Raw genomic sequence first — 12095 nt, 5'->3', positions numbered from 1 at the left:
GGTTTTCGCCTTTTACTGAACATGCGACTACGTCGAGGTGTCACATCAGCATTGTCATCCGATGACTCGGCGTTGCTAAGATATGATTGGTTATTGGAATGTTGTGCAAGACGACGATTCTGATCCCCAAGGGTTTTTCTCCTTTTATTGAACATGGAAACACGTCGGGGACTTGTATCAGAATTGTCATCCGATGACTCGGCGTTGCTCTGGTCTGGTTGCTCATGGGAATGTATTGCAAGACGACGATTCTGATCCCAAAGGGGTTATCTACTTTAAGGAACATTGGACTTTGTCGGAGTGTCTCATCATCATTGTCATCCGATGGCTCTGCGTTGCTCTGGTCTGGTTGGTCATGGGAATGTGGTGCAAGACGACGATTCTGATCCCAAAGGGGTTTTCTACTTTATGGATCATTGGACTTTGTCGGAGTGTCTCATCATCATTGTCATCCGATGGCTCTGCGTTGCTCGGGTCTGGTTGCTCATGGGAATGTGGTGCAAGACGACGATTCTGATCCCCAAGGGGTTTTCTCCTTTTATGGAACATGGGACCACATCGGGAACTCATATCAGCATTGTCATCCGATGGCTCAGTTTTTATTCTTTTACCGAACATTTGACTACGTCGGGGTGTCTCATCAGCATTGTCATCCGATGACTTGGAGTTGCCCGGGTCTAGTTTCTCATGGGAATGTAGTGCAAGACGACGATTCTGATCCCTGATAATTGTGTGATCAGTCTGTTTAGGATGTCCACTTTGTTCGTTGTAGGTAGTTTGAGTTTCCGTTTCATTTCGGCCAAAATTTGGCAAAGTTACTATGTGCACTTTCCGATCAAACCTCTTTGGTGTGATTCTTTTTCTCTTTCTCTTGAAAAAAAACAGTTTTATTGAATGTAATTTTTCTTTAAGTAGAATATCCTCACGAGTTACAATAATATGATAAACTCTGTTGTATTCAACGTGTTTAATCAAAATTTGATTATGTATTGATTGAGTCCATTTTACCTCCAAATCCGTGAAATTTACAAACCTGTGATGAAATTATTAAATTGCAAATATCGCGTTTATGCTTTATTCAGTATGAATGAATATTGAGAATCAATTGTAAGCCAAAGATCCACCCTATTACGTGTTGTACTAATAATAATATAAATAATTACATTAATGGTCAACAAGAGGCCCATGGGCCGTAGCGGGGAGCTGAGTGTTTGGATACATTGTCTGTTTGAGACGTTATGAAAACATCACCGTATGATGACACTAGCCCAGTATGCCCTTGAATTCAGTATGATGGATTTTTATAACTGAACTTTTCAATCTGATGAAGAGTTATCTGGTTCCATCAAATCTGTGGATCCAGAAGGTTTTTTTATTGTCGAATAGTTATATTTTGGATGTTCTTGTGTCCGGAAATCTGTAAAGGACCAATATTGAAAAATGATGGCAAAAATATGCAAGTGATTCGTAAAAAAGTTACAGTAGCCCTACTGTACCGAAAAAATGTGATGGGATGTTTTTTTCCTTAAATAAAGGTAAGTTTGCATTCAGGAGAAAGTACGAGATACATTTTGTTGAAATTCACAATTTTTTAATAAACAAGGGCCTTAAAAATACTGCATTTTATGATTTGAAGAGCAATTTTTTCCATCAAATCTGTGACATTCAGAAGGACTTTCTTTTGTTTTAGCCTTTTGACCATTTTGGCCCCCCCTTGCCCTGGGGGTCAAGCTAGGACCAATATTATGATTGCTAAAATTAAAAATCCTGTATCACGGGTCATAATTAATCCAACATTTAGTATTTTGACTCAGGACCTATCGACTTGAAATGACCAAATTTGAAATGCAAAACATGTGTACTTTTCCCTATATAAAACTACACAGTAAACTTGATCCTGTGTACAATCTTAGAAAAGGGGGACGCTTGAGATCCCATTTATAATTCACACTTTGTTGTTAAGGACCTTCAGACCTTTAAATCTATAATGAAAGTTTGTGAATTCATAAAACCATTACTGCAATTCTCCATTGTAGTCATTTTGGAATCTTCCAGTTTATTTGACGCCGACTTTTGGCACTTAAACAATCACCTGCTGGGGATTTGTCAGTCGTGTATTAGTGGCGATATAATTCAATGGCCATCATCATTCATGGCAGTATTGGCGGACAACGAGATTGAATTAGACCTTATACAAGTGACCAAAGCGTGCCCTTTTAAAAATGGGGTTTTATATAAACCAGGCGCGCGGGGGGAACGTGCCCTTACAATTCATAGGATTTGATTCACTTGTTTTAAAGGGAGTTTGCCGTTCAAGAACTTTTAATTCAATGTATCATTATTTTTGAATTCTATTAACCGATAGCTTAATTTCCCCCAAGAACATTTTGTGAAGTTTCAGCCTATTTACACCTAAAGGCATGCCAAAATGCACAGTATTTAGAAACAAATTTCTTGACAAACTGTCAGGGTTGTGTGAAAAGTTTCTGCAAAATTTATACAAATTTGGTTCAGTGTCTTTGTCTGAAGCATCAGCCCCTTTTCTAAATTTAACCTTTCCCTCTCGTTTGAGCTTTTTTTGCTTAGATTTGATAACCTCCATTATTAGGTCACTTGAGACTTTGTTGTTAGTTGTTTGCCGTAATCTAAAAATCAGACAAAATATTGTAACAGATACAATTTCCATGGGCTACATGCCATGTTTCTAATGGTAGAATTTATAATTTTTTCCATTGATTGTTTTAACATTTTCATTTAAAAAAATATACAAAGTAACTTGTTCAGCTGCACAAAAACGGAATCGCCTAAATGGCCTCTGTTACCTTGAGTAACACACTGGAAAAAAATTCGTAGATCAAAAAATTCGCGAATCTAAAATCAGTTTTTTTTTAGTGTTTAGTTGACCTCTGAAGCAATGAATCTTTCAACATCAAAATCTTCTACATGAATCTTTGTCTGACAAATTATGGATCATGGGGCTTATCAACTGGGGATGTTAATGTACTCTGAATGGTTTCCGATATCGTGACAGATCTAACGTTAGTTTGTGATATTGTAACGTCGCGACCTGGGCATGACGGTATGACGTCGAATACCCGATACCGGGCTTCAGTTGCTATTTTGCCTAAATCAAACTGAATTTCATATCGAATATGAAACCATAATTATTGTCTCTCATTGAAATTAGACTTATTACTCCCTTTTAGTCACATAGCATTTCACTTCTTTCGCCAATGAATTCCAAATCTTCGTCCATCGCAGCCATTGAATGTAATGTTGACGTTGAAAGCAGACGACGTAAACATTGTTCACGTGGGGTAGAAAAAGTAGTACCGGTCAAAGGTACAATTTCAACCAATAAAAACGCCGGAAGGTTATTGTAATAAAATAATAACCAATGGCTGCAGTGTCTATTTGATGTCCTAAGAGTCGAATAACACTGTCGTATTGTTAAAGAAATTAACTTTACACATCGAGAGGTATTTGAACATTGAACAATTCTATTAAAAATTCAAGCATATTCATAAAATTGCATGATTTATAAAAAATCGTAGCTTGTGATATTAATTCGAAATTTTCAAAATGAAGTGCTATGATGTTAATTGCGTAAATTTGAAATATTTAATGCATACGTGATTACATAGAAATATGCATAATTAAGTGAATTGAAATATTTTTCACTTCCTGCCTATTGAACTTTATTTTTGTTTAGGAAACAGTAAGAGCGTAATCTGGAACAGACTACTACATTTATTGATATATTTTTAAAAGACATGTATACAAAGTGCATTAATAAAGGACGTACTAGTTATCTTAAGTTCAACATTTTTATGATTTAATAAAAGATTTTAAAATTTGACATATCATCCCAAAAAGTATATTGTTTTAATACAAGAATTGTAATAAATGACTGATTTGGCGAATGTAAAACAAGTTAGAATCACAATAACTATTAACTTATCGTTTATATATGTTACATCTACTGTCACATTCCGAACAATTATATAAAACTAAATAGCATATCCGGCGTCGTCCTAATTACCGAGCGAAATGAGTCTTTTTCTTAATTCAACTTTTTGTTGTTACATTGATCAACACGTGGTCATGTTCTTTCACACTTAATACATAAGCAGACACTTAACACATACACAACATCCTTAATCCAATTTTTATTAATAATATAGTGTGTACATATATGTTTTCCCTAATAACAGCTTTAAAAAAGGTCTTTCCCTTAATGTCAATGTACCATCAAAATATTTGGTTACAAAATTCCATTTTGGCTTACTTTTTCTCTTTTCTTTATTAGATTACGATTTCAAGGTCAAGGGGTTCTATTATGCCATTTTCAATGGTTTACATAATATTTCATTGATAAAATTAAACAAGATGCTCATGGGTCGCAACGGCCACCTGATATTTGATACAAATTAGTTATATCATTTGCTAGTCAACTACTGTCCTTTGTTCACGAAAGTTTCATTTAGCTTTTTTGCATATTAACTCACATTAACATGTTCAAAAGGTTCACTAATTATTATTGCAAAGGGCAATAACTCTGTGAGTTATGATCTAATCACGCTGATTTTCGAAGTCGTCCGAGATCTTTCTTATGTTAGTCTACATAAAAAGTTTCATTAAGCTAAGTGCATATAAGTTATCGCGTTCACAAGGTCCTGCTATAATTATTAGTGCAAAGGGTAGTATCTCCATCAGGGGTAAGAAATATTTGTGACCTTACTACTAAAAATGGCCCATTTTGAATATTTAAGAATTTAAAAACACTCTAACTTTCACACTTGTTTTTTTTGTAATATTGGATAATTTCTTCTTATTGAAGGAACTTTTCCGATTGATTCAACATCATTCACATCAACATCGAAATGCAACTAGCAAAACCCTTTTATAGACCCTTTAAACCTCACCACATTCAGATTACGCTAAAAAGACAAAAGGAACTAAAGATAGGTATGGTAAACTAAATAAAGTGAATACGTTGATGAACAGCAGGGATAAAATGGGAAATTATGACACACTATACACAGAAAGTTTGGCATCATCATTACCAGATTCCTTTTCAAGTAACAAAAGACACAAATATTCACTAGTTCCAATACAGATTACAAAACAAAATACTTCCAAAAAATTCATACTTAAAAATGATAGATAAACTACCAGATGACTTCTGCAACCTTTGTAATGAAGAGATAGAGACAATTGAACATATATTTTCGAATTGCCTAAAAGTTAAACCAATATGGGATAATATTACACAGGGGGTTTTAATACATAAACATACAGCTTTGATATTAGACACAAAGAGGATATTATTTGGTTTGTGCAGATGTAGTAATAAAAGAAAACGTTATTCCAGTCAACTTTATTATACATTTTTGTTGTCACGAAAGAAGACAAAGTTAAAGATAACCACATTGAAAACTTACTTATTAAAAATGCACAAAATAATAAAGCAATTGCCCAAAAACAAAACAACATACATATATACAAATATATACAATACTGTATATATGATGATAGACATTAGATGATTTTTATATATACTACATTGATATGCTTATCTGCTATTTTAGAGCAGTTGTTAAAGGACCTCTTTCATGACAATGGAAATTTGCCCACGAACCAATTTTATCAAAACTAAATGTTTTTTTTATGTTTCGACATTAATGCAAACCCTTGATAGACGTTTTAAAAATAATCCGAAACGTCCCAGGGGTCTGTGCTATGGCTAAATTATATTTTCTTTTCGATCCAAAACGGTATCAAAATAAAGTTGTATGGCCATCAAACTCTATCATTTTCTGAAGAGAATGAATAATTACATACAAATGATCAACAAGAGCCCATGGGCCGTAGCGGTCAACTGAGTTCAGATACAGAATGATACAAAGACATATATAAAACACTATATATTAGCCCAGTATGCCATTGAATTCAGTACGTGATTTTATAACTAACTTTTCAATCTATGAAGAGTATCTGGTTCCATCAAATCTGTGGATCCAGAAGATTTTTTTTTTCTAATTTTAGTCATTTTGGCCCCGCCCATCTACCCCCGGGGGTAGGCCCAGGACCAATATTTATATGATGCTAAAATCCTATGAAAATTAAGCAAATAATGGTCATAAATGTGTTTTTCCAATATAAACTATAATAATTTGACCTCTTACTCAGGAGAAAGTACGATATACCAGGGTCATGAAATTCACAATTTTTGTAAAGGGCCTTAAAAAGACCTTTTAATCTATGAAGAGTATTTGGTTCCATCAAATCTGTGAATTCAGAAGGAGACTTTTGAAATTTTAGCCATTTTGACCAATTTTTGGCCCCGCCCTCTGGCCCTTGGGGTCAGCTAGGACCAATATGGATATGATGTTAAAATACTATCTCAGGCTAATAATCCTAACAAAGTTTGACTCATTTCCTATTACAAATAATCAAATAATGCCCAAAAATGAGTTTTCCCTATATAAAACTACAGTAAACTTGATCCCCTGTCTCCAAGAGGGGGACGTGAGATCCGAGAGTCATATATTTCACATTTTTTGTTAAGGACCTTCAGGACCATTTAAATCTATGAAGAGTAATGTGATTCTACCATTTCTGAAATTTCAGAAGAAGATTTTGGAAGTTATTGCCTATTTGACCCCTTTTGGCCCCACCAATCAGCCCCTGGGGGTCAGTCGTGGAAAAATTGTGAATATGATTCAATTGGCCATCTCATACTGATAATTCTGACATCATTTGACTTCGTTTCCTAATACAAATGACCAATAATGCCCAAAAAATGTGTTTTTTCTCTATATAAACTATAGCAAACTTGACCCCCGTCCCCAAGGGTGGAACGTGAGATCCCAGAGTCATATAATTCACAATTTTTGTAAAGGACCACAAGAACCTTTATTCTAAGATGATATTTTATTCTACAATTTCTGGAATTTCAGAAGAAGATTTTTTGAAGTTTTAGCCTATTTACCCTGAGGGGCTGGACCATATAATTCACAATTTTTGGTTGACCTATGGCTATGGAAGTTTTCTGCAAAATTTAAACAAATTTGGTTCAGTAGTTTGGAGAAGAAGTTAAAAAAGTAAAATTGTTTTTATCGCCATTTAACGCACGACGCACGACGCACGACGGACGACGACGGACGAAAGGCGATCAGAATAGGTCACTTGAGACTTCGTCTCAGGTGACCTAAAAATATGTAGACAAATTGTAACAGATACAATTTTGGCTATATTTTTAAGACAGAAAATGTCAAATTTTTTGGTGTTTTTTATTAATTATTAAACAAAAAAATATTCACACACTTCTAGATTGAGTGCACCGAAAACATTGCCTAAAAAGTTGGCTCATTACCTGGGGTAAGCTTCGGGAAAATTTGAGAAAAATCGCAAACCGGTAAATTTGTCGTTTTAAAGGTTCTAGTAAGGCAAGGTCTATTTTTTAGCAATATTACACCATAGTCTCAACACGGCCTTTTTTCAATCATAAAATTGAGAAAACAAAGAAAGTGACTACTCGATCTTATTATAAAACTCTTTCATATATGGATATGAAGAATAGGGATATTCTACCCGAGGATCACAAAATGTTGTAATACCCGAGGCTTGCCGATCATTTTGTGATCCCGAGGGTAAAACATCCCAATCCTTCATATCCGAATATGAAAGAGTTTTTTTTCCTCTCATACCTCGACATTTTATTGCAATTTTACTACTATTTGTCTCCGCTATTTTGTGATGAATTCGAAAAAAAAACGCAAACTGCATGTCAATTCTACATCCATGAAAAGGACCTCTTTCACGAACAATGGAAATTTGCCCACGAACCAATTTTTATTGAAATTAAATGTTATATGTAGCAACATAAATGCAAACCCTTGAAATACGTTTAAAAAAACCACGTGCGACCACGGTGTAATACTGCTAAAATAGACCTTTGCCTCACTAAGACCTTTAAACGACAAATTTTACCGGTCCACAAGTTTTCTGAAATTTTCACATATTAACTTCAGGTAATGAGCCAACTTTTTAGAAAATATTTTTGGTGCACTCAAACTGGAAGTTGGTGAATCACCATTGTTTATAATTGACATGGCCGAAAATAACACCCAAAATTTCGATATATATCTGTCTTTAAAATGTAGCCAAAATTGTATTTGTCACATTTTAATGAACCTACATATTTGTGATCATTATATGTGATATTTATACTCTTCAGAAAATAATACAGTTTTATGACATAAAACATTATTTTGATACCATGTTTGGATCAAAAAAGGAACCCTGTTCATACACCTCTACTGGGCAACATTAATTTGGCCATAGCACATGCCCCTGGGACCTTTGAATGTTTTAAACGTATTTGAAGAGTTTGTGCATTTATGTTGCTACATATAACATTTAATTTCAATAAAATTGTTTCGTGGGCAATTTCCATTGTTCGTGAAAGAGGTCCTTTTAAGATATTTGCAACGGAAATTCCGTTGTTTGTATCTTTTAAAGTTAATTCACCCTACTTTCTGAAGAAAAATAATTTTGTTGACGCCGTGACGTCAGGAGGCTTTATTGCATGGGTAGCCATGCAATACAGCCTTAGACGACATTAGTATATTGCCCTGGACCAGCCAGTATCACACGTGTAGTTACAATAAATATTGTGATGCATAATAATGCATTTTGAACCATTTCTAACGTTAATTAATTGCCAGAAATCGAATAAGTAATCAGGGAATCGAATAAGTAATGGGCCCTAAATGAGCAATTAAATGGTCAACTAGATGAATTGTGATGCATAATATTGCATTTTTGAACCATTTCGAACGTTAATTAGTTGCTAGAAATCGAATAAGTAATCAGGGAATCGAATAAGAAATCAGGAAATCGAATAAGTAATCAGGAAATCGAATAGGTAATGGGCTCTTAATGAGTAATTAAAAGTCAACTGGATCATTGTGATGCATAATAATGCAGTTTGAACCATTTCTAACGTTAATTAGTTGCCAGAAATCGAATAAGTAATCAGGGAATCGAATAAGTAATGGGCCCTAAATGAGCAATTAAATGGTCAACTAGATGATTGTGATGCATAATATTGCATTTTTGAACCATTTCGAACGTTAATTATTGCTAGAAATCGAATAAGTAATCAGAGAATCGAATAAGAAATCAGGAAATCGAATAAGTAATCAGGAAATCGAATAGGTAATGGGCTCTTAATGAGTAATTAAAAGTCAACTGGATCATTGTGATGCATAATAATGCATTTTTAACCATTTCTAACATTAACTAGTTGCTAGAAATCGAATAAGTAATCAGGGAATCGAATAAGTAATCAGGAAATCGAATAATTATTGGGCCGTTAATGAGTAATTAAAAGGTCAACTAGATCATTGAGATGTATAATAATGCATTCTGAACCATTTCTAACGTTTATTAGTTGCTAGAAATCGAATAAGTAATCAGGGAATCGAATAAGTGATCAGGGAATCTTAATGAGTAATTAAAAGGTCAACTAGATCATTGTGATGCATAATAATGCATTTTGAACCATTTCTAACGTTAATTAGTTGCTAGAAATCGAATAAGTAATCAGGGAATCGAATAAGTTATCAGGAAATCGAATAATTATTGGGCCGTTAATGAGTAATTAAAAGGTCAACTAGATCATTGAGATGTATAATAATGCATTCTGAACCATTTCTAACGTTTATTAGTTGCTAGAAATCGAATAAGTAATCAGGGAATCGAATAAGTGATCAGGGAATCGAATAAGTAATGGGCCCTTTATAAGTAATTAAAAGGTCAACTAGATCATTGTGATGCATAATAATGCATTTTGAACCATTTCTAACGTTACTTATATGCTAGAAATCGAATAAAAGTCAGGGAATCGAATCAGTAATGGGCCCTTAATGTGTAATTAAATGGTCAACTAGATCATTGTGATGCATCATAATGCATTTTGAAACATTTCTAACGTTAACTAGTTGCTAGAATTCGAATAAGTAATCAGAGAATCGAATGAGTAATGGAATAAGGAACTGGGAACTAGGAATCAACTTCACGGAAATATAAAATCCTACAATCTGTTACACTAGTGCCCATGTAGGAACTCAGGAATGAGACTAAACGGTAAATGTAAAGGAATCGTTGTGACCCCTGGAAAGTAATGGACGAGTCTATTCCTGGGAAGTGCGTATGTTACCCTGGTCAATACTAACCGCAATATACCTTTCGGCTAGAGGGAAAACCTCTTTAACTTCATTGGTTGAGCGTCGTACTTACTAATGGCGGATGCAGTATACAAAACCCTGCACTCTGTTGTACATATTTATCCTTTAACATTTTTGCCCTACGACATTAAATATCATAGTAGTTAAGCATCGTTTTCAAACACATGTTTTTAAAAACCAACAGCGACTCTTATTGGTTAAATTCAACTTAGCTCTAATCTTCAAAGCTTATTTAATTTAAAATGCAATGATAGCAGGTAGTTGTGTATTAACAACAATAGAACTGATCACTACAGTATAAAAACTAGAGATAAAGTTATTGGATAAACAAGTTCTCCAACGCGTGACTCTTATTTATCGTGTTAGATAATTAAATGCCATATAGTGGTCGATATATATATGATATATTTTCGAAGAGATAAAGAAAAATTTCTTATTTAAGACTTATATCCTCTTTACATATAAATAAAAGACAATATAAATGATTTCTTTCAAAAAGAGGTAATTAAAAACTTTAAAAACGTCACTAAATGGTCACTAAAATGTTGGCAAAATTAGACGTGGCATATCAGATTATCTGAATACATGTCTATCGACTAGCCAATTTGAAAACATTTTATTATATTAGATTAATCTCCATTGATATGTGTTTTAAGTGTGCAAAGTTTATGGATGGAATTCATCTCATTATTCAATTATTTTATTCTAAAATCCCTTTTCCATTAATTTAAATATACATACATGTATATCAATATAGATGGTACGTATCAAATACATTGTTGACACGTATTAGCTAATACCGCCTTGTTTACACTGATTCAATATCTTTGGTTTTAAGATTGATTTCAAACTTGAGAAAGCTGCAGAAAGAGGGGACAAAGAGGAAGTTATCGCTTGTTTACGGAACGGAGCAGACCCTAACAAGGTAGGAGTTAGGAAACGATATATATGAATATGTAGGGAACGTACATACCACTGATCTATAGAAAATATGGAGAAACAGATTTTAATATTTGCATGAGAGTTTTTTTCGTTCATGTGTCATGAAATCATATATTTCGATTCAATATTCAATTTTACGTTGGGAATATATTTTCCATCAGAGGCTATTCAAGTTCAGTCAATTATACTGAAATTATATCAAACAAATTTATTTAGTTTTTTATCTCCATTGCTTTGCCATTTAAAATTATCTAAGCTCAATGCGATTCCAGTTTTGATATTAATTATTTGTGTATAGGCCTGCGGCATCATCCCAAATAAGTACCATGTATCCAAAGATTATCGACGCTTTGAAAAGGAACCAATAATGTACAAAAACAAATGTTGATTGCGGTGGACAAGTTTAGGGAAATTATAGATGTCTTGCTATAATGCTTTCAGATTTTAAAATTTACATGGGATTGTTTTTCTTTCATATGTCATAAAATCATATATATTTTTTTAATGTGCCTGTACTCTATTTGAAACACCACACTTTCGTACTTATTGCATGCAATACTTTATAATTTAGGGGTATTGGTTTGTTTAGGCCATAATTAAATGTCCGTCTGTGTTGATGGTGTATAGTTGTCTGTAAACTATACGCGTACGGAGTGGCTCCATTATCCAGGAATTCCATCTAGGCGGGTAGTGACACGGGATGTAAACATACTGCTTATGACTCTCTAGCCTTAATGAAATTCATTTTCTTGTCGAACTACTTCTGCCGTGTTCCAGAGATTCCATCAAGGTGATTGGCCACTTCTTTACATGACATATATGCAGATGCTACTGTGTTTTTCATCGTTGATGGGATTCGATTTTCTGTCTGAATACTTCTGTCGCAATTCTCCAGCA

At 33.9% G+C, this 12095-nt stretch overlaps 1 protein-coding gene across 5 annotated transcripts in view; it reads left to right on the top strand.

The window, feature by feature from the left end:
* Nucleotides 1-12095, top strand: part of LOC138305916 (ankyrin repeat domain-containing protein 29-like) — a 108710-nt gene that overhangs the window by 19695 nt on the left and 76920 nt on the right. For all 5 annotated transcript variants that reach the window (XM_069246206.1, XM_069246207.1, XM_069246209.1 and 2 more), the window contains exon 4: nt 11095-11181. In XM_069246206.1, coding sequence (XP_069102307.1) covers nt 11095-11181 — 87 coding nt within the window. The remainder of the gene's footprint in view (nt 1-11094; nt 11182-12095) is intronic.

The sequence above is a fragment of the Argopecten irradians genome, chromosome 13 (genome assembly GCF_041381155.1).
Source record: "Argopecten irradians isolate NY chromosome 13, Ai_NY, whole genome shotgun sequence".
NCBI lineage: Eukaryota > Metazoa > Mollusca > Bivalvia > Pectinida > Pectinidae > Argopecten > Argopecten irradians.
Note: the sequence above shows the minus strand (reverse complement) of the source record. Positions and strands in the feature narration are given on the sequence as shown.